General features: G+C 42.5%; 1 protein-coding gene across 1 annotated transcript in view; it reads right to left on the reverse strand.

The window, feature by feature from the left end:
• The window catches only part of LOC127908780 (gamma-aminobutyric acid receptor subunit gamma-3), a 361942-nt gene that overhangs the window by 84933 nt on the left and 251734 nt on the right, over positions 1-25275 (reverse strand). Inside the window, exon 5 of the mRNA XM_052468107.1 lies at positions 15882-15964. Coding sequence (XP_052324067.1) covers positions 15882-15964 — 83 coding nt within the window. The remainder of the gene's footprint in view (positions 1-15881; positions 15965-25275) is intronic.

Here is a 25275-nt window from a genome sequence, read left to right on the forward strand (position 1 = left end):
GCTTTCTGCAAATGCACTTCACAAGCAAAATGACTCTACAAGTTGTATCTGCTTGGCTGGGGAATGACTATACTAGTTGTATCCGCTTGGCTGGGGAATTAGTCTACTAGTTTATCAAACTGTTTTTTTTTTTAATATACATGTTCGCATTTAAACGTAACACACATTACCTTTCGTTGTTGATGAAGCCGTCTGTGTCAATAGGGCAGTAACTCGGGTCCCTTTCAGAGGCCTCATAATGGTGTGTCCTTTTCATAAGAGTCGAGGGAGACTGGCTACAACGGAGGAACTGTCACAACGAAGTGGCGCGGGGAACAAAACATCAATATTTGGGTCCATGACCAGGAAACTCCCCAGACCTTAATTCCATTGAGAACTTGTTGTCAATCCTCAAGAGGCGGGTGGACAATAAATTCTGACCATCTCCAAGTATTGATTATGCAAGAATGGGCTGCCATCAGTCAGGATGTGGCCCAGAAGTTAATTGACAGCATGTCAGGGCGGATTGCAGATGTCTTGAAAAAGAAGGGTGAACACTGCAAATATTAACTCTTTGCATCAACTTCATGTTATTGTCAATAAAAGCCTTTGACACTTATGAAATGCTTGTAATTATACTTCAGTATTCCATGGTTAACGACTGACAAAAATATCTAAAGATACTGAAGCAGCAAACTTTGTGGAAATTAATATTTGTGTCATACTTAAAATGTAAATGTAAATGTAAATTCTCAAAACTTTTGGCCACGACGGTAAAATAAAGAAAGAGTTCAATGCATGGTGTGTGTCAGCCAGCCAAGCCTCAATGCATGGTGTGAGTCGGCCAGCCAAGCCTCAATGCATGGTGTGTGTCAGCCAGCCAAGCCTCAATGCATGGTGTGAGTCAGCCAGCCAAGCCTCAATGCATGGTGTGTGTCAGCCAGCCAAGCCTCAATGCATGGTGTGAGTCAGCCAGCCAAGCCTCAATGCATGGTGTGAGTCAGCCAGCCAAGCCTCAATGCATGGTGTGTGTCAGCCAGCCAAGCCTCAATGCATGGTGTGAGTCAGCCAGCCAAGCCTCAATGCATGGTGTGTGTCAGCCAGTCAAGCCTCAATGCATGGTGTGAGTCAGCCAGCCAAGCCTCAATGCATGGTGTGAGTCAGCCAGCCAAGCCTCAATGCATGGTGTGAGTCAGCCAGTCAAGCCTCAATGCATGGTGTGTGTCGGCCAGTCAAGCCTCAATGCATGGTGTGAGTCAGCCAGCCAAGCCTCAATGCATGGTGTGAGTCAGCCAGCCAAGCCTCAATGCATGGTGTGAGTCAGCCAGCCAAGCCTCAATGCATGGTGTGAGTCAGCCAGCCAAGCCTCAATGCATGGTGTGAGTTGGCCAGTCAAGCCTCAATGCATACAGGGATAAGGCCTATGTACACCCACAATGAATGGACTTACAGTGCAGTCGGAAAGTATTCAGACCCCTTGACTTTTTCCACCTTTTGTTACGTTACAGCATTATTCTAAAATGGATTCAATTGTTTTTTTTTTCATCATCAATCTACACACAATACACCATATTGACAAAGCAAAAACTATATTTTTTTTAAACGTTTGCAAATGTATAAAACAAAAACCGTAAATAGCACATTTACATAAGTATTCAGACTCTTTAATCAGTACTTTGTTGAAGCACATTTGGCAGCGATTACAGCCTCCAGTCTTCTTGGGTTTGACGCTACAAACTTGGCACATCTGTATTTGGGGAGTTTCTCCCATTCTTCTCTGCAGATACTCTCAAGCTCTGTCAGATTGGATGGGGAGCGTCGCTGCACAGCTATTTTCACGTCTCTTCAGAGATGTTAGATTGGGTTCAAGTCCAGGCCCTGGCTGGGCCACTCAAGGACATTCAGATACTTGTCCCGAAGCCACTCCTGCATTGTATTGGTTCTGTGCTTAGGGTTGTTGTCCTGTTGGAAGGTGAACCTTCGTCCCAGTCTGAGGTCCTGACCACTCTGGAGAAGGTTTTCATCAAGGATCTCTCTGTACTTCGCTCTGTTCATCTTTGCCTCGATCTTGACTAGTCTCCCGGTCCCTGCCGCTGAAAAACATCCCCACAGCATGATGCTGCCACCACCATGCTTCACCATGGGGATGGTGCCAGGTTTCCTCCAGACGTGATGCTTGGCATTCAGGCCAAAGAGTTCAATCTTGGTTTCATCAGACCAGAGAATCTTGTTTCTCATGGTTTGGAGAGTCCTTTAGGTGCCTTCTGGCAAACTCCAAGGGGGCTGTCATGTTCCTTTAACTGAGGTGTGGCTTCCGTCTGGTCACTCTACCATAAAGGCCTGATTGGTGGAGTGCTGCAGAGATGCTTGTCCTTCTGGTAGGTTCTCCCATCTCCACAGAGGATCTCTAGAGCTCTGTTAGAGTGACCATTTGGTTCTTGGTCACCTCCCTGACTAATGCCAGTCTCTCCTGATTGCTCAGTTTGGCTGGGCGGACAGTCTTGGTGGTTCCAAACTTCTTCCATTTAAGAATGATGGAGGCCACTGTGTTCTTGGGGACCTTCAATGTTTTGGTACCCTTCCCCAGATCTGTGCCTCGACACAATCCTGTCTCGGAGCTCTACAGACAATTCCTTCGACCTCATGGCTTGTTTTTGTTTCTCTGACATGCACTGTCAACTGTGGGACCTTATATACACAGGTGTGTGCCTTTCCAAATCATGTCCAATCAATTGAATTTCCCACAGGTGGACTCCAATCAAGTTGTAGAAACTTTTCAAGTGTGATCAATGGAAACAGGTCTAATAGTCTAGCAAAGTCTAATAGCAAAGGGTCTGAATACTTGGTTTTTTAAATTGCAAACATTTATAATAACCTGTTTTCGCATTGTCATTATGGGGTATTTTGTGTAGATTGATGAGAAACATTTGTATTTAATTCATTTTAGAATACAGCTGTAACTCAACAAAATGTGCAAAAAGTCAAGGGGTCTGAATGCTTTCCGAATGCATTGTATATTAACCAGCCTCATCATAGACTGTGATATCATGACAATGAATGACTCTTACCACAAACCAGCCTGAAGCAGGAAGCACACTAGAATCATGTAATTGCTTGGCTTTTTTAAATGTCACCTACGATTCCATTTAATCCTTAACATCGTTGAGGTAATAATATACCCAGAATGCATTGTGGCTCTGAAATGAGTAATTTTTCTGCAGGACTATGAAAACATGAAGAAATTAACAATAATAATTAATTGCAGCAAAGGACCTGTGCTGAAACCTACAACACAGATCTGTTGTTTCTGCCAAGACAAAGGACCTGTGCTGAAACCTACAACACAGATCTGTTGTTTCTGCCAAGACAAAGGACCTGTGCTGAAACCTACAACACAGATCTGTTGTTTCTGCCAAGAAAAGGGACCTGTGCTGAAACCTACAACACAGATCTGTTGTTTCTGCCAAGACAAAGGACCTGTGCTGAAACCTACAACACAGATCTGTTGTTTCTGCCAAGAAAAAGGACCTGTGCTGAAACCTACAACACAGATCTGTTGTTTCTGCCAAGACAAAGGACCTGTGCTGAAACCTACAACACAGATCTGTTGTTTCTGCCAAGACAAAGGACCTGTGCTGAAACCTACAACACAGATCTGTTGTTTCTGCCAAGAAAAGGGACCTGTGCTGAAACCTACAACACAGATCTGTTGTTTCTGCCAAGACAAAGGACCTGTGCTGAAACCTACAACACAGATCTGTTGTTTCTGCCATGACAAAGGACCTGTGCTGAAACCTACAACACAGATCTGTTGTTTCTGCCAAGACAAAGGACCTGTGCTGAAACCTACAACACAGATCTGTTGTTTCTGCCAAGACAAAGGACCTGTGCTGAAACCTACAACACAGATCTGTTGTTTCTGCCAAGACAAAGGACCTGTGCTGAAACCTACAACACAGATCTGGTGTTTCTGTCAAGACAAAGGACCTGTGCTGAAACCTACAACACAGATCTGTTGTTTCTGCCAAGACAAAGGACCTGTGCTGAAACCTACAACACAGATCTGTTGTTTCTGCCAAGACAAAGGACCTGTGCTGAAACCTACAACACAGATCTGTTGTTTCTGCCAAGAAAAGGGACCTGTGCTGAAACCTACAACACAGATCTGTTGTTTCTGCCAAGACAAAGGACACTGTTTAGGAAATGAAACCTACAACACAAGATCTGTTGTTTCTGCCAATACAAAGGCATATAGCTAAACCTACAACACAGATCTGTTGTTTCAACCAAGACAAAACCTGTGTTCAGGGAACCTACAACACAGATCTTTGTTTCTGCAACAAAACAAAGGACCTGTGCTGAAACCACAACACAGATCTGTTGTTTCTGCCATGTAATAAAAGAACCTGTGCTGAAACCTACAACACAGATCTGTTAACAAAATCACCACACATCAACATATCATTGCAGCAAGGTTTTCAGAACTATTCTGGACCTGGTCTAACCTACAGAACTATTCTGGATCATGGTCTAACCACAGAACTATTCTGGATCATGGTCTAACCACAGAACTAAGGACCTGTGCTCAAACCTACAACACAGATCTATTTGTTTCTGCCAAGCACAAAGGACCTGTGCTGAAACCTACAACACAGATCTGATTGTTTCTGCCAAGACTAAAGGACCTGTGTCTGAAACCTACAACACAGATCTGTTGTTTCTCACAGCACTATTCTGGACCTGTGCTGAAACCTACAATTCACAGATCTAATCTGTTTCTGATCATGACAAAGGACCTGTGATCATGGAAACCTACAACACAGATCTGTTGTTTCTGATCATGGTCTAACAAAGGACCTGTGCTGGAAACCTACAACACAGATCTGTTGTTTCTCACATACAAAGGACATGTCTAACCTCAACAGAAATTCAGATCTGGTTTCTGCCACAGCACTAAATGGGACCTGATCATGGAAACCTACAACACAATTCTGTTTCATGGTCTAACCTGACAAACTACCTGTGATCATGAAACCTACAGAACATTCTGTTGTTTCTCACAGACAAAGGACCTGTGCTGAAACCTACAACACAGATCTGTCTAATCTCACAGCACTTTCTGATCAAAGACAGAACTAGGATCATGTGCTGAAACCTACAGAACTACAGATCTGTTGTTTCTCACAGACAAAGGACCTGTGTCTAACCTCACAGAACTATTCTGATCATGTTTCTGCTCACAGAAAAGGGATCTGTGCTGAAACCTACAAACAGATCTGTTGTTTCTCACAGCACTAAAGGACCTGGTCTAATCTCACAGCACTATTCTGGATCATGGGCTAACCTCACAGAACTATTCTGATCATGGGCCATCAAAACTATTCTGGTCATGGCTGAAACCTACAGAACTACAGATCTGTTCACAGAACTTTCTGATCATGGTCAATACACAGGAACTATTCTGGATCATGGACAACCTCACAGAACTATTCTGTTTCATGTCCAACACTCACAGAATATAAAAGGACAGTCAAACACTGTTTAGGAAATGAAATGCAATCATCAAACCTCACAGCACCATGCCTGGATCAAACTAACTCATAGAACTATTCCATCATGGCACCTTCCAAAGACCCTATCAGCATATTCAGAACTATTCATCATGGTCTAACCTCATAGAACTATTCTAGCATTGTAACTATTCTGGAACACGTCTAACTCAACACTGGATCAACTAACCTCACAGAACTATTCTGGATCATGGTCTAACCTCACAGAACTATTCTGGATTTTCCCTCAGAACATCATCATGTTCTCAACAAAACTATTCTGGACCTAGTCTTCACAGAAGATGGATCACAACCAGAACTTCTGGATCATGGAACACCATTCTGATGGTAATAAACTATTCTGGATCATGGACTAACCTGAATATATTCTGATCAGGTCTAACCTCCCACTATTCTGGATCATTTAACAAAATCATCACTAACCTCACAGAACTACATCACAGAACTATTCTGGATCATGGTCTAACCTCACAGAACTATTCTGGATCATGGTCTAACCTCACAGAACTATTCTGGATCATGGTCTAACCTCACAGAACTATTCTGGATCATGGTCTAACCTCACAGAACTATTCTGGATCATGGTCTAACCTCACAGAACTATTCTGGATCATGGTCTAACCTCACAGAACTATTCTGGATCATGGTCTAACCTCACAGAACTATTCTGGATCATGTTCTAACCTCACAGAACTATTCTGGATCATGGTCTAACCTCACAGAACTATTCTGGATCATGGTCTAACCTCACATAACTATTCTGGATCATGGTCTAACCTCACAGAACTATTCTGGATCATGGTCTAACCTCACAGAACTATTCTGGATCATGGTCTAACCTCACAGAACTATTCTGGATCATGGTCTAACCTCACAGAACTATTCTGGATCATGGTCTAACCTCACAGAACTATTCTGGATCATGTTCTAACCTCACAGAACTATTCTGGATCATGGTCTAACCTCACAGAACTATTCTGGATCATGGTCTAACCTCACAGAACTATTCTGGATCATGGTCTAACCTCACAGAACTATTCTGGATCATGGTCTAATCTCACAGAACTATTCTGGATCATGTTCTAACCTTACAGAACTATTCTGGATCATGGTCTAACCTCATAGAACTATTCTGGATCATGGTCTAACCTCATAGAACAAGAATCTCACGGTGTCTCCAGTGTGCTATTCTAGCCCGGTGTCGGGCTAGAATGGGCATCCAGCCAGGAAGGAGGGTGCCGGCTCAGCACTCCTGGTCTCCAGTGTGCTATTCTCGGGGTAGAATGGGCATCCAGCCAGGAAGGAGGGTGCCGGCTCAGCACTCCTGGTCTCCAGTGTGCTATTCTCGGGGTAGAATGGGCATCCAGCCAGGATGGATGGTGCCGGCTCAGCACTCCTGGTCTCCAGTGTACTATTCTCGGGGTAGAATGGGCATCCAGCCAGGAAGGATGGTGCCGGCTCAGCACTCCTGGTCTCCAGTGTGCTATTCTCGGGGTAGAATGGGCATCCAGCCAGGAATGAGGGTGCCGGCTCAGCACTCCTGGTCTCCAGTGTACTATTCTTGGGGTAGAATGGGCATCCAGCCAGGAATGAGGGTGCCGGCTCAGCACTCCTGGTCTCCAGTGTACTATTCTTGGGGTAGAATGGGCATCCAGCCAGGAATGAGGGTGCCGGCTCAGCACTCCTGGTCTCCAGTGTACTATTCTTGGGGTAGAATGGGCATCCAGCCAGGAATGAGGGTGCCGGCTCAGCACTCCTGGTGTCCAGTGTACCTCCTTGGACCAGGATATCCTGCGCCGGCTTTGAGTACTGTGTCTCCGGTGAGTCTACACAGCCCAGTATGGAGAAAATAAACATCCAGCCAGGACGGGTTGTGTCAGCTCTACACTCCAGACCTCCAGTACGCCTCCACAGCCCAGTACGTCCTGTTCCTGCTCCCCGCACTCGCCCTGAGTTGTGTGTCACCAGCCCAGTACCACCAGTGCCGACACCAGGCCTACAGTGCGCCTCGGCAGTACAGAGCATCCGACAACAGTACCCAGATCGTCAGTTTTACGAGGGTATGTTTGGCAGCATGAGTGAAGGATGCTTTTTTTGCGAAATAGGAAGCCGATTCTAGATTGAGCTGCGACATGGTTCAATGTGCCAGTAACTCAGCACAATCTACTTTTTCATTTGTTCAAATTGCCGGATGTCATAAGGTGAATGCACCAATTTGTAAGTCGCTCTGGATAAGAGCGTCTGCTAAATGACTTAAATGTAATGTAAATGTTTTATTCAGAATCATGAAGAGCTAGTATAACAAATGTGAATCGTATACATTTTTTCTAAATGTGAAAATTATTTTTACATTAGCTATAAACAACAAATCGTTTCCACATGACATATAAAGCACACAAATATGACTGAAAAGAAAAAGCCTGAATACTTTCCAGCCAAAAGCTATCATAGAAGATATTTGAACATTTCACTTGACTGAAAAAGTGCCTCAAAATAAGAGCATACACAATGATGCATACATGTAATGTTTCCACAACCATATTACCTCATAAGAAAGCAATATCTTAACACTTGAAACAGATACATACATTCTGCACAACATTAAGCTACATTACAAGTAAAGTGCGAGCTAGCATGCGATGTAATGTCAATGGAAATTCATTAGCTTAATTGGCCAATCATGCTAACGGACTTTTAGAACCTAGAATAAACATACAAAAATTCCAACATAAAAACACTGCTTTTACCAACGAAGCTTAGCTCCTTAACTCTCGATATCAAAAACGCACCCAAAGTTACCCACGTAGATATCTTTCTAAAACCTCCGTGAGAAACAATGGTGAAGGCGTCACGTCAACAACCACGATCATGTTCTATCATTTAATTTACAGTAAGATAAGGGCATTTTAGCTTGAGTTAGTTTCATCCCCCTTATTGCGCGGTAATGTGTGACATTTTTAATTTTGGTCATCAGAACTCTGAACAAGAGAGCTCAGTTTGTTGTTTTTGTAAAGTTGTGACAGTGTTTCCTGACAAAGATTGGTTTATATACTTGTTGATCCTGACAGACTAGCTGGAACTGGTACCAAAGTTCATCGAAGTTGCCACCTAAAGCTGCCAAGGTCAGTGTTTCCCTGAAACAGGTGAAAGATCTTTTAAACCAGCAAAAATCATTCCACAAGGAGCCTTTACAACAATTTCTTCCAGGGAGTGCTTGATGAAACAGGGCTGAAAAAAAGATGACAACTGGTCCACGAGAAACGACATCAGCACTGTCTGTGAATCTATGTTAACAGCGGCAGGGAAAAAGGATTCTCGACTATAGAAGAACAATCAAGGTAAAAGAACATTGTTGTGGAATCCCAGAGTCTCCACATGAGACGGAAAAAAATACAAGAAAAGGAAAATGACCGATGAAAAGCCAGAGGCCAGAAGTGCTGATATCAGCCATGAAAGCTGCCAGAGAGCACGGGGGACATTGTTTCCATCGGCTGTGACAGGTAAATTGTCCATCTGGCGAGACTAGCTCACTTTACACTCAAACGTTTCTGATTGACTGACGAATAATGTCATTTTGTTTACATCTCAGATACGCTACTGATGAAAGGGTGAAAGATAAGCTACATATATTAATGGGCTTTAGATGGGCTTTGAAATAAGGTTCATGAAATCAATAACTTGTCTACATCAGATAACATTAATATATTGACCATCTCTGAGATCAATATATTTCCTTTGATGATACAGTAGCAAGGGATATAACAAATACCTATTCTTTTTATTTTTGTAAAACTTTATTTAACACGTCAGTTAAGGACACATTCTTATTTACAATAACGGCCTACACCGGTCAAACCCGGACGACGCTGGGCCAATTGTGGGCCGCCCTAAGGGACTCCCAATCACGGCCGATTGTGACACAGCCTGGATTCAAACCAGGGTGTCTGTAGTGACGCCTCACGCACTGAGATGCAGTGCCTTAGACTGCAGCGCCACTCGGGAGCCCAAAGGGGCCCTATGGGGTGGTGTTGCTGTGTATATTCAGAGGCATATTCCCATCAAGCTTAGAGAGGATCTCATGTTAAATGTTACTGAAGTGATGTGGTTGCAGGTTCACCTGCCTCAGCTCAAGCCCATTTTTTTGTGGTGTTACTATAGGCAACCAAGTGCTAACAGTCAGTATCTGGATAATATGTGTGTATGTGATGTTAATTACGGATAGGCATCCTGTCAACGGGGCAGTTTTTGTGGCACGATCGCATTGTGTCACGATCGCAGATTTGAGAGAAACAACAAATGTCGGTACATACAAGTGTCTTATATCGGCTGAAAGCTTAAATTCTTGTTAATATAACTGCACTGTCCAATTTACAGTAGCCATTTCTGTGAAGAAATGCCATGCTATTGTTTGAGGAGAGCTCCTAAAAACAAAACACTTTTTTTCACCACGAAAGGTTTGATACAATCATCTCTGAAGGTGAAATGTGTACTTACATTCTGAAATCTTGCTCTGATTTATAATCCAAAGGGTCCCAGAGATAACATGAAGTGTCGTTTTGTTAGATAAAATACTTTTTCATATCCTAAAACGGTATAACGTGCACAATCGATTTTGTATTTTCACTCATTTGCAAAGAAAGGAATCTGTGAAAATCTTACTCTAAACGTTGTTTCAACCAGTCAAATCACATTCATATTTATTCCTCAGAGATCCTAGAACGTAACCAGACTTCGCAATATCATTAGGGGTGTAGTATATCCTATACAACACCAAATATGGTCAGAGAGCGACGCCCTAATGGCACTCCGATGACGCGGGCGGTCTTCACTTGATCGACTGTAACTTTGTCAAATAAGCACCAATCAAACAAAGCTTGCTAGATAGCCAATGAGCTGGGTTTACGGGAGTATCCGGAAACCCTGTATCTGTTGTAAAATGTAGCTACTAACCTTGTGCGACAGCCAGTCTTTTCCTTTTGGACAAAAATTATAAGAATATGGATAATTATGAAGTTTTGCAAATGTTGAACTTACAATATGGCTACTAATACTGGAAAAGCTAAGTCAAAGTCCAAGTATACAGATTTTACGATATTCTTGCAGATTTTTTTTTTTAATATCTCCTTCACGATTTGCCCATATGTACTTGGGTGACTTCACACTAAATGTCATGTACATTGCTCATACTTCATTTTATCTGTCGGAAACCTTTCACATACACTTCTGCCATCTTGTGGACACCATCGGAATTACAACCAGAGTGATGGCCAGATGTGGGATCTTTGTTGCATTTCAAAGATGGTAGAAAAAAATGTTTTTTTTTTCTTTGTATTTTCTTCTACCAGGTCTATTGTGTTATATTGTCCTACATTCAATTCACATTTACATAAACTTCAAAATGTTTCCTTTCAAATGGTACCAATAATGTGCATATCCTTGCTTCAGGTCCTGAGCTACAGGAAGTTAGATTTGGGTATGTCATTTTAGGTCCTGAGCTACAGGAAGTTAGATTTGGGTATGTTATTTTAGGTCCTGAGATACAGGCAGTTAGATTTGGGTATGTTCTTTTAGGTCCTGAGCTACAGGCAGTTAGATTTGGGTATGTTATTTTAGGTCCTGAGCTACAGGAAGTTAGATTTGGGTATGTCATTTTAGGTCCTGAGCTACAGGAAGTTAGATTTGGGTATGTTATTTTAGGTCCTGAGCTACAGGCAGTTAGATTTGGGTATGTTATTTTAGGTCCTGAGCTACAGGCAGTTAGATTTGGGTATGTTATTTTAGGTCCTGAGCTACAGGCAGTTAGATTTGGGTATATTATTTTAGGTCCTGAGCTACAGGCAGTTAGATTTGGGTATGTTATTTTAGGTCCTGAGCTACAGGCAGTTAGATTTGGGTATGTTATTTTAGGTCCTGAGCTACAGGCAGTTAGATTTGGGTATGTTATTTTAGGTCCTGAGCTACAGGCAGTTAGATTTGGGTATGTTATTTTAGGTCCTGAGCTACAGGCAGTTAGATTTGGGTATGTTATTTTAGGTCCTGAGCTACAGGCAGTTAGATTTGGGTATGTTATTTTAGGAGAAAATGGAAAAAAAAGGGGTCTATTTTCTGGGTGACCTGAATATTGACTGGTTTTCATCAAGATGTCGCTCAAGAGGAAGCTTCTCACCTGTAATCTGGTTCACATTACAGGAACAAGATCATCATCATCATCATGTATTGATCACATTTTTACTAATACTGTAGAACTTTGTTCTAAAGTTGTATCTAGTTATCACAATATGGGGCTATAGTTTTATTTGACCTTTATTTAACTAGGCAAGTCAGTTCAATTCTTATGTTCAATGACAGCCTGGGAACAGTGGGTTAACTGCCTGTTCAGGGGCAGAACAACAGATTTCTACCTTGTCGGGGATTTGAACTTGCAACCTTCCGGTTACTAGTCCAACGCTCTAACCACTAGGCTACCCTGCCGCCCCAATATACCGGCTGTATCCAGGAAAGCCAAGCTGGGCCTAAAATAGTGTATAAAAGATCATACAAAACGTTGTAATGATTTGCTATACTGAAGCTGTAAAAATGAAGCTGTGTAATGAATAACATCCAGATGCTACAGTTATCACATTTATTACAGCTATTATTAGTTATTACAGCTATTATTAGTTATTTCAGCTATTATCAATTGCAACAGTCATTATTAGCTATTACAGTTATCGAACACCTGTAATAACTAATAATAACTAACAATAACCACTAATAACTGACAACTGTAATAACTACTAATAACTAATATCGGTGACAATTATTAATCAATTATTAATAAATACCTATCAATAACAGCAATAACCATGATAACTGTGATAATTATTAACACCTGTAATAACTAATAATAGTTATGACAGTTGTCACGGATATTATTAGTTACTATAGTTGTTAATAATTATCACATTTATCATGGTTATTGTCGTTATTGATAGGTATTACATTTGTTAATAATTGTCACCGATATTAGTTATTATTAGTTATTACAGTTGTCAGTTATTAGTGGTTATTGTTAGTTACTATTCGTTTTTACCCAGTTATCACAGTATTTACAGTTGACAGTTTTTACAGCTATTATTAGCTATTACAGTTATCCCAGTTTTTACAGTTGACAGTTTTTACAGCTATTATTAGCTATTACAGTTATCCCAGTTTTTACAGTTGACAGTTTTTACTGCTATTATTAGCTATTACAGTTATCCCAGTTATCACAGTTTTACAGCTATTATTAGCTATTACAGTTATCCCAGTTATCACAGTTTTTACAGCTATTATTAGCTATTACAGTTATCCCAGTTATCACAGTTTTTACAGCTATTATTAGTTATTCCAGTCATTACAGTGCCAAGCATTGTAATGTATCACAGTTCTTAGTTATCATTAGCTATTACAGTTATTATAAGGCATCACAGTTCTTAGTTATTATTAGCTATTACAGTTATTATAAGGTATCACAGTTCTTAGTTATTATTAGCTATTACAGTTATTATAAGGTATCACCGTTACTAGTTATTACTAGCTATTACAGTTATTATAAGGTATCATCATTACTAGTTATTATTAGCTATTACAGTTATTATAAGGTATCACAGTTCTTCGTTATTATTATCTATTACAGTTATTATAAGGTATCACAGTTCTTAGTTATTATTAGCTATTACAGTTATTATAAGGTATCAGAGTTCTTAGTTATCATTAGCTATTACAGTTATTATAAGGTATCACAGTTCTTAGTGATTATTAGCTATTACAGTTATTATACGGTACCACAGATATGAGTTATTATGAGCTATTACAGTTATTACAACTGTTATACGTTATTGCCAGTTATTATGGTTATTATCATATATCGCAGTTGTTATCAATTATTATTTGCTATTACAGTTATTAGTTATTATAAGTTATTACAGTTTTTACAGCAGTCACAGTTATTATTAGTTATTCCAGTTGTTACAGGTGCTATAGTTATTACAGTTATTATTAGTTATCACATCTGTTATCTGTTACACTTATTTCAGCTGTTATTAGTTATTACAGTTATCACAGTTATAATTAGTTATCACATCTGTTATCTGTTACACTTATTTCAGTTATTATTAGTTATTATTAGCTATTACAGTTAACACAGCTGCTATGAGTTATTACAGTTATTATAGTTGCTACAGTAATTATAGGTTATTACAGTTATTATTGTTGTTTCAGGTATTATGGGTTACCACAGTTATTATAGTTATTGCAGTTGTATTTGTTATTGCAGTTATTACAGTTGTTACCGTTATTACAGTTGTTATTATTTACTTATATGAACGCTTCTATTAAGAAATGTACTGTTTGAACTTTTAAGGCCCTGTGAATTGATGAGGAATTGAAAAGTGGTATCGTTTAGCGAGATAAAGCATTAAAAAAATACACACAAATCCCCATAACAACGAAGCAAAAATAGGTTTCTAGAATACATTTAAAAAAAAATGAAATATCACATCAACTTAAGTATTCAGACCCTTTACTCAGTACTTTGTTGAAGCACCTTTGGCAGAAATTACAGCCTTGAGTCTTCTTGAGTATGACACCACAAGCTTGGCACACCTGTATTTGGGGAGTTTCTCCCATTCTCCCAAGTCCGGGCTCTGGCTGGGTCACTCACGGACATTGAGACTTGTCCTGAAGTCAACCCTGCTTTGTCTTGGCTGTGTGCTTAGGGTCGTTGTCCTGTTGGAAGGGGAACCTTCACCCCAGTCTGAGGTCCTTAGCACTCTGGAGCAGGTTTTCATCAAGAATCTCGCTGTACTTTGCTCCATTCATCTTTCCCTCCATCCTGATTAGTCTCCCAGTCCCTGCCTCTGAAAAACATCCCCACAGCAGGATGCTGCCACCACCATGCTTCACTAGTCTCCCAGTCCCTGCCTCTGAAAAACATCCCCACAGCAGGATGCTGCCACCACCATGCTTCACTAGTCTCCCAGTCCCTGCAGCTGAAAAACATCCCCACAGCAGGATGCTGCCACCACCATGCTTCACTAGTCTCCCAGTCCCTGCAGCTGAAAAACATCCCCACAGCAGGATGCTGCCACCACCATGCTTCACTAGTCTCCCAGTCCCTGCCTCTGAAAAACATCCCCACAGCAGGATGCTGCCACCACCATGCTTCACTAGTCTCCCAGTCCCTGCAGCTGAAAAACATCCCCACAGCAGGATGCTGCCACCTCCATGCTTCACTAGTCTCCCAGTCCCTGCAGCTGAAAAACATCCCCACAGCAGGATGCTGCCACCACCATGCTTCACTAGTCTCTCAGTCCCTGCAGCTGAAAAACATCCCCACAGCAGGATGCTGCCACCTCCATGCTTCACTAGTCTCCCAGTCCCTGCAGCTGAAAAACATCCCCACAGCAGGATGCTGCCACCACCATGCTTCACCGTAGGGATGGTGTCAGGTTTCCTCCAGATGTGACGCTTGGCATTCAGGCCAAAGAGTTCGATATTGGTTTCATCAGACCAGAGAATATTGTTTCTCATGGTCTGAGAGTCCTTTAGGTGAAACTCCAAGTGGGCTGTCATGTTCCTTTTACTGAGGAGAGGCTTCCGTCTGTTCACTCTACCATAAAGGCCTGATTGGTGGAGTGCTGCAGAGGTGGTTGTCCTTCTGGAAGGTTTTCCCATCTCCACAGAGGAACTCTGGAGCTCTGTCAGAGTGAACATCGGGTTCTTGGTTCACCTCCCTGAGTAAGGCCCTACTCCCCCAATTGCTCAGTTTGGCCGGGCGGCCAGCTCTTCCATTTAATTAAGAATGATGGAGGCCACTATTTTCTTCGGGACCTATTTTCACTTTGTCATTATGGGGTATTTTGTATAGATTTATGAGAAAAAAAAGTATTTAATACATTTTAGAATAAGGCTGTAACGTAAAAAACAAAATGTAGAAAAGGTGAAGGGTCCAATACTTCCAGAATGCTCTGAATGTACAGTACCACGTTTGGACACAACTACTTATTCAAGGGTTATTCAAGTTCTTTTGTTGCTATTTTCTAGAATAATAATGAAGACATGAGAACTATGAAATAACAAATATGGATTCATGTAGTAACCAAAAAACTGCAAATATATAAGTAGCCACCCTTTGCCTTGATGACAGCTTTGGCATTTCTTTCAAACGTATGTTTATAATTCAATATAATTATGGAATGAAAATAATGTATTCTTCTGATAATAGACTGGTGTTGATAAGAAATCAAAAACCTGTAAAGATATAGGTGCTGGTGCTGAGCATGGATGCACAGGAGGAGGTAGGTTACTCACAGCTGGAGAAGATGAGTGGGCAGGAGTGTTCGTCCATGGGGAAATTATGCAGCTGTAACTGGCACTCTGCATTTATGGTCAGCCTGGGGGGAAAAAAGACAGACAGACAGAGATTTTAATTCATCAAAATGTAAACATTTTACATTTGGATTGAAATTAAAAAGGAAATAATCTCGACAGAGAAAAGGGTCCTGTGTGCTTAAAATAGAGTGTTTAAAATATTATGAACACCTTCCTTTTAACCCGGACCCTAATCCTTCCTAATATTGAGTTGAACATCAATAACACCTTACTAATAAACCTAACCCTTCCTAATATTGAGTTGAACATCAATAACACCTTACTAATAAACCTAACCCTTCCTAATATTGAGTTGAACATCAATAACACCTTACTAATAAACCTAACCCTTCCTAATATTGAGTTGAACATCAAGAACCCCTTCCTATTGAGTTGAACACCTTCCTATTGAGTTGAACCCCTTCCTATTGAGTTGAACACCTTCCTATTGAGTTGAACACCTTCCTATTGAGTTGAACACCTTCCTATTGAGTTGAACCCCTTCCTATTGAGTTGAACACCTTCCTATTGAGTTGAACACCTTCCTATTGAGTTGAACACCTTCCTATTGAGTTGAACACCTTCCTATTGAGTTGAACACCTTCCTATTGAGTTGAACACCTTCCTATTGAGTTGAACACCTTCCTATTGAGTTGAACACCTTCCTATTGAGTTGAACACCTTCCTATTGAGTTGAACACCTTCCTATTGAGTTGAACACCTTCCTATTGAGTTGAACACCTTCCTATTGAGTTGAACACCTTCCTATTGAGTTGAACACCTTCCTATTGAGTTGAACACCTTCCTATTGAGTTGAACACCTTCCTATTGAGTTGAACCCCTTCCTATTGAGTTGAACACCTTCCTATTGATTTGAACACCTTCCTATTGAGTTGAACACCTTCCTATTGAGTTGAACACCTTCCTATTGAGTTGAACACCTTCCTATTGAGTTGAACACCTTCCTATTGAGTTGAACACCTTCCTATTGAGTTGAACACCTTCCTATTGAGTTGAACCCCTTCCGGTTGAGTTGAACACCTTCCTATTGATTTGAACACCTTCCTATTGAGTTGAACACCTTCCTATTGAGTTGAACACCTTCCTATTGAGTTGAACACCTTCCTATTGAGTTGAACACCTTCCTATTGAGTTGAACACCTTCCTATTGAGTTGAACACCTTCCTATTGAGTTGAACACCTTCCTATTGAGTTGAACACCTTCCTATTGCGTTGAACACGGCCCGCTACCAAAACCTGCGGGCTCTCCTTCTCCGCGGCTTGCAGGCCCAGACGGCATCCCTAGCCGCGCCCTCAGAGCATCCGCAGACCAGCTGGCTAGTATGTTTACGGACATATTCAATCAATCCCTATCCCAGTCTGCTGTTCCCACATGCTTCAAGAGGGCCACCATTGTTCCTGTTCCCAAGAAAGCTAAGGTAACCTAGCTAAATGACTATCGCCCCATAGCACTCACTCCGTCATCATGAAATACTTTGAGAGACTAGTCAAGGATCATATCACCTTCACCCTACCCGACACCCTAGACCCACTCAAATTTACTTATCGCCCCAATAGGTCCACAGACGATGCAATCTCAACCACACTGCACACTGCCCTAACCCATCTGGACAAGAGGAATATCTATGTAAGAATGTTCATCGATTACAGCTCAGTATTTAACACCTTAGTACACTCCAAACTTATCATTAATCTCGAGACCCTGGGTCTCGACCCCACAATGTGCAACTAGGTCCTGGCCTTTCTGACGGGCTGCCCTCAGGTGGTGAGGGTAGGAAATAACATCTCCACCCTGCTGATCCTGTGTTCTCAGCCCCCTCCTGTACTCCCTGTTCACCCATGACTGCGTGGCCACGCACGCCTCCAACTCAATCATCAAGTTTGCAGATGACACTACAGTGGTAGGCTTGATTACCAACGAGACGGCCTACAGGGAGGAGGTGAGGGCCCTCAGAGTGTGGTGTCAGGAAAATAACCTCACACTCAACGTCAACAAAACAAAGGAGATGATTGTAGACTTCAGGAAACAGCAGAGGGAACACCCCCCTATCCACATCGATGGAACAGTAGTGGAGAGGGTAGTAAGTTTTAAGTTCCTCGGCGTACACATCACAGACAAACTGAATTGGTCCACCCACACAGACAGTGTCGGGAAGAAGGCGCAGAAGTGCCTCTTCAACCTCAGGAGGCTGAAGAAATTTGGCTTGTCACCAAAAGCACTCACAACCTTTTACAGGTGCACAATCGAGAGCATCCTGTCGTGCTGTATCACCGCCTGGGACGTCAAGAGCTCCGCCCACAACCGTAAGGCTCTCCAGAGGGTAATGAGGTCTGCACAATGCATCACCGGGGGCAAACTACCTGCCCTCCAGGACACCTACACCACCCGATGTCACAGGAAGGCCATAAAGATCATCAAGAACAACAACCACCTGAGCCACTGCCTGTTCACCCTGCTATCATCCAGAAGGCGAGGTCAGTACAGACTGAAAAACAGCTTCCATCTCAAGGCCATCGGACTGTTAAACAGCCACCTCTAACATTGAGTGGCTGCTGCCAACATACTGACTCAACTCCAGCCACTTTAATATTGGAAAAATTGATGTAAAAAATGTATCACTAGCCACTTTAAACAATGCCACTTAATATAATGTTTACATACCCTACATTACTCATCTCATATATATATATATTGTACTCGATACCATCTATATTATATCTTGCCTATGCCGTTCTGTACCATCACTCATTCATGTATCTTTATGTACATATTCTTTATCCCTTTACACTTGTGTGTATAAGGTAGTTGTTGTGAAATTGTTAGGTTAGATTACTCGTTGGTTATTACTGCATTGTCGGAACTAGAAGCACAAGCATTTCGCTACACTCGCATTAACATCTGCTAACCATGTGTATGTGACAAATAACATTTGATTTGATTTAAGCCGTGTACTCCACAGAGCTTTACAGAAGAGGAGTGGCCAGAAAAAAGCCACTGCTTAAAGAAAAGAATAAGCAAACATGTTTGGTGTTCTACAAAAGGCACTCCCTAAACATATGGAAGAAGACATGTGGGAGACTCCCTAAACATATGGAAGAAGACATGTGGGAGACTCCCTAAACATATGGAAGAAGACATGTGGGAGACTCCCTAAACATATGGAAGAAGACATGTGGGAGACTCCCTAAACATATGGAAGAAGACATGTGGGAGACTCCCTAAACATATGGAAGAAGACATGTGGGAGACTCCCTAAACATATGGAAGAAGACATGTGGGAGACTCCCTAAACATATGGAAGAAGACATGTGGGAGACTCCCTAAACATATGGAAGAAGACATGTGGGAGACTCCCTAAACATATGGAAGAAGACATGTGGGAGACTCCCTAAACATATGGAAGAAGACATGTGGGAGACTCCCTAAACATATGGAAGAAGACATGTGGGAGACCCTAGTCCCTGTGCCCAAGAACACGAAGGCAACCTGCCTAAATGACTAGCGACCCGTAGCACTCACGTCTGTAGCCATGAAGTGCTTTGAAAGGCTGGTCTTGGCTCATATCAAAACCATCATCTCGGAAACCCTAGACCCACTCCAATTTGCATACCGTCCGAAACAGATCCACAGATGATACAATCTCAATTGCACTCCACACTGCCCTTTCCCACCTGGACAAAAGGTAAACCTGTGTGAGAATGCTGTTCATTAACTACAGCTCAGCGTTCAACACAAATGTGCCCACAAGCTCATCACTAAGCTAAGAACCCTAGGACTAAACACCTCCCTGGACTTTCTGGCAGGCCACCCCCAGGTTGTAAGGGTAGGCAACAACACATCTTACACGCTGATACTCAACACGGGGGCCCCTCAGAGGTAAGTGCTTAGCCCCCTCCTGTCTTCCCTGTTCACCGACGACTGCATGACCAAACACGACTCCAACATCATCGTTAAGTTTGCTGACAACACAACATTGGTAGGCCTGATCACCGTCAACGATGAGACACCCTATAGGGAGGGCAGAGACCTGGCAGTGTAGTGCAAGGACAACAACCTCTCCCTCAACGTGAGCAAGGCAAAGGAGTTTGATCTGGGTCTAGCCCTGTGTCATTATAACTATTCGTTTTACTTATTGAAAACAGAAATATAAATGCAATTAACTTGTGGAGAGCAGAGACTCTCCCCAGATACGTCATCAGAGCGCACAACAGAACATTGTACTGTCTACACTCGGTTTGTTGTTATATTAAAACATTTCCTTAAATAGATTTTAATCAGAACTAAAGTTTTGTTGCTAAGGATTCCACGACACGGTTAGCCTTTACGGCTGGGACTGCAAGTTTGTTTTCCATTTTTTTTGGTGTGGATTCTGCGAGTGCCAGCTGGCTACAGACACCTGTCGTCGTTGTGGGAAAGTCTCATTGTTATCTTTTTGTAAAACAACTGGTTGCAGTAAAGAGACAATCTGGATACCAAGCAGATCCTGAGGGAAATCGACGAGTACCAACAGCTTTACGCTGGAGAGACAACATAGTGGTTGCAGTAAAGAGACAATCTGGATACCAAGCAGATCCTGAGGGAAATCGACGAATACCAACAGCTTTACGCTGGAGGGACAACATACTGGTTGCAGTAAAGAGACAATCTGGATACCAAGAAGATCCTGAGGGAAATCGACGAGTACCAACAGCTTTACGCTGGAGAGACAACATAGTGGTTGCAGTAAAGAGACAATCTGGATACCAAGCAGATCCTGAGGGAAATCGACGAGTACCAACAGCTTTACGCTGGAGGGACAACATAGTGGTTGCAGTAAAGAGACAATCTGGATACCAAGCAGATCCTGAGGGAAATCGACGAGTACCAACAGCTTTACGCTGGAGGGACAACATACTGGTTGCAGTAAAGAGACAATCTGGATACCAAGAAGATCCTGAGGGAAATCGACGAGTACCAACAGCTTTACGCTGGAGAGACAACATAGTGGTTGCAGTAAAGAGACAATCTGGATACCAAGCAGATCCTGAGGGAAAGACTACCAACAGCTTTACGCTGGAGGGACAACATACTGGTTGCAGTAAAGAGACAATCTTGATACCAAGAAGATCCTGAGGGAAATATGGTACCAACAGCTTTACGCTGGAGAGACAACATAGTGGTTGCAGTAAAGAGACTGGATACCAAGCAGATCCTGAGGGAAATCGAAGTACCAACAGCTTTACGCTGGAGAGACAACATACTGGTTGCAGTAAAGAGACAATCTGGATACCAAGCAGATCCTATGGAAATCGAAGTATCAACAGCTTTACGCTGGAGAGACAACATACTGGTTGCAGTAAAGAACAATCTGGATACCAAGCAGATCCTGAGGGAAATCGACTACCAACAGCTTTACGGAGAGACAACATACTGGTTGCAGTAAAGAGACAATCTGGATACCAACAGATCCTGAGGGAAATTGGTACCAACAGCTTTACGCTGAGGGACATACTGGTTGCAGTAAAGAGACTCTGGATACCAAGCAGATCCTGAGGGAAATCGAAGACATACGCTGGAGGGACAACATACTGGTTGCAGTAAAGAACATCTGGATACCAAGAAGATCCTGAGGGAAATCGACGAGTACCAACAGCTTTACGCTGGAGAGACAACATAGTGGTTGAAAAGAGACATCTGGATACCAAGCAGATCCTGAGGGAAATCGACGAGTACCAACAGCTTTACGCTGAGAGACAACATAGTGGTTGCAGTAAAGAGACAATCTGGATACCAACAGATCCTGATGGAAATCGACGAGTACCAACACCTTTACGCTGGAGGGACAACATACTGGTTGCAGTAAAGAGACAATCTGGATACCAAGCAGATCCTGAGGGAAATCCGAGTAAACATATGGAGGGACAACATACTGGTTGCAGTAAAGAGACTCTGGATAAACAGATCCTAGGGAAATCGAAGACATACGCTGAGGGACAACATACTGGTTGCAGTAAAGAGACAATCTGGATACCAAGCAGATCCTGAGGGAAATCGACGAGTACCAACAGCTTTACGCTGGAGGGACAACATAGTGGTTGCAGTAAAGAGACAATCTGGATACCAAGCAGATCCTGAGGGAAATCGACGAGTACCAACAGCTTTACGCTGGAGGGACAACATAGTGGTTGCAGTAAAGAGACAATCTGGATACCAAGCAGATCCTGAGGGAAATCGACGAGTACCAACAGCTTTACGCTGGAGGGACAACATAGTGGTTGCAGTAAAGAGACAATCTGGATACCAAGCAGATCCTGAGGGAAATCATCTTTACGCTGGAAACATACTGGTTGCAGTAAAGAGACAATCTGAATACCAAGCAGATCCTGAGGGAAATGCAGTACCAACAGCTTTACGCTGGAGAGACAAGATACTGGTTGCAGTAAAGAGACAATCTGATACCAAGCAGATCCTCAACAAGTACCAACACCTTTACGCTGGAGAGACAACATACTGGTTGCAGTAAAGAGACCTGGATACCAAGCAGATCCTGAGGGAAATCGACGAGTATCAACAGCTTACGCTGGAGGGAATACTGGTTGCAGTAAAGAGACAATCTTAACCAAGCAGATCCTGAGGGAAATCGACGAGTACCAACAGCTTTACGCTGAGGGACAACATACTGGTTGCAGTAAAGAGTCAATCTGGATACCAAGCAGATCCTGAAGAAACCCTAGTACCAACACTTTACCTGGAGGGACAACATAGTGGTTGCAGTAAAGAGACAATCTGGATACCAAGCAGATCCTGAGGGAAATCCAGGCTTTACGCTGGAGGGTATAGTGGTTGCAGTAAAGAGACAATCATACCAAGCAGATCTGAGGGAAATCGACGAGTACCAACAGCTTTACGCTGGAGGGACAACATACTGGTTGCAGTAAAGAGACAATCTGAATACCAAGCAGATCCTGAGGGAAATCGACGAGTATCAACAGCTTTACACTGGAGAGACAACATAGTGGTTGCAGTAAAGAGACAATCTGAATACCAAGCAGATCCTGAGGGAAATCGACGAGTACCAACAGCTTTACGCTGGAGAGACAACATACTGGTTGCAGTAAAGAGACAATCTGGATACCAAGCAGATCCTGAGGGAAATCGACAAGTACCAACAGCTTTACGCTTGAGGGACAACATAGTGGTTGCAGTAAAGAGACAATCTGGATACCAAGAAGATCCTGAGGGAAATCGACGAGTACCAACAGCTTTACGCTGGAGAGACAACATACTGGTTGCAGTAAAGAGACAATCTGGATACCAAGAAGATCCTGAGGGAAATCGACGAGTACCAACAGCTTTACGCTGGAGGGACAACATACTGGTTGCAGTAAAGAGACAATCTGGATACCAAGCAGATCCTGAGGGAAATCGACGAGTACCAACAGCTTTACGCTGGAGAGACAACATACTGGTTGCAGTAAAGAGACAATCTGGATACCAAGAAGATCCTGAGGGAAATCGACGAGTACCAACAGCTTTACACTGGAGAGACAACATACTGGTTGCAGTAAAGAGACAATCTGGATACCAAGCAGATCCTGAGGGAAATCGATGAGTACCAACAGCTTTACGCTGGAGGGACAACATACTCCATCATGGAAAGCCCCAGCTTTACGCTGGAGGGACAACATACTCCATCATGGAAAGCCCCAGCTTTACGCTGGAGGGACAACATACTCCATCATGGAAAGCCCCGGCTAAAACAAAATGACTTTAACCCAACAAAAAAAAGAAAGACGGATTCATCTACAGACACGGACGTTTTACTTACCATTGAGGTAGAGGCTAGTGCTCTGTCTGGAATCCATGCAACACTGGAACAGTTGTGTGAGGAGGTAGCAGGGCTGGAATCCATGCAACACTGGAACAGTTGTGTGAGGAGGTAGCAGGGCTGGAATCAATGCAACACTGGAACAGTTGTGTGAGGAGGTAGCAGGGCTGGAATCCATGCAACACTGGAACAGTTGTGTGAGGAGGTAGCAGGGCTGGAATCCATGCAACACTGGAACAGTTGTGTGAGGAGGTAGCAGGGCTGGAATCCATGCAACACTGGAACAGTTGTGTGAGGAGGTAGCAGGGCTGGAATCCATGCAACACTGGAACAGTTGTGTGAGGAGGTAGCAGGGCTGAGGGGGAGTTTGGAGTTCCGCCAGAGTGTAATTCTTAAGCTCCAAAGAGAAAACAAGACACTCGCAGCCCAGGTAAAAATACACGGTTCCAACATGGATTGTCTACTCAGGGAAAACAGGGTGATGAAGGAGTTGTGGTCCTTCTGTAGCTCAGTTGGTAGAGCATGGCGCTTGTAACGCCAGGGTAGAGGGTTCGATCCCCGGGACCACCCATACGTAGAATGTATGCACAATGTAAGTCGCTTTGGATAAAAGTGTCTGCTAAATGGCATATATTATTATATTATTATATATTACTTGACATACAAAGTTGTAGCATGTGTGAAAATCTAATTTGTTCTGGGATTCCTGAGGACACATCCAATAATCCAGAGGGCGCGATCAGAGAATTCATGCAATCCACCTTCAAAACTTCCTATAGAGACTGTAAACAAGGTGGCTTTCCTCCGACTACACAGACTTGGAGCTCGGAGCGACAAGACCAAGGGTCCCCGACCGATCATTGCAAAATTTGAACACTACCAACAAAAGGAGCTGATCAAAAGCAGGGGAAGGGACCAAATTTGGTCTCAAAGACCAATTTCCAAGGGAGATAAACACACCGTAAGAGACTGTATCTGATACAAAGACAACAAAGGGAGAAGGGTAAGCGTGCCTTTATCATTGTGGGCTGATGGTGAAGTAGACATACTCAGTATTCATATCACAAAATATATAAATAAGCTCTCCACAATGAATTTCAATAGAAAACATGTAGAAATAGACAAGATCCTGCAAACATAGAGAGGTAAATATCTGTATATTTATTAAAAAACTGCCCTGATTAACTCCTGAGTCATATCTCAGTTTACTCACTTACTTATGGCGCTGCCTACTCCCGATGATTTGTTTTCAAATCATATGAGCAAAAAATATTTCACTTTATCTGGGACAATAAACAATACAAAATAAAACATGCCTATCTATATAATGAATATTGTAATGGTTTTCTTCATCTGAACGAGAGGCGGACCAAAGCGCAGCGTGGTTGTTTTGATTCATGCTTTAATAAATCACTTCACATGATTTGAACAAACTAACAAAAAACAAGAAATGTGAAAACTCAAAACAGTCCTATCTGGTGCAAAGACAGAGACAGGAACAATCA

This window comes from Oncorhynchus keta, chromosome 1, assembly GCF_023373465.1.
Source record: "Oncorhynchus keta strain PuntledgeMale-10-30-2019 chromosome 1, Oket_V2, whole genome shotgun sequence".
NCBI lineage: Eukaryota > Metazoa > Chordata > Actinopteri > Salmoniformes > Salmonidae > Oncorhynchus > Oncorhynchus keta.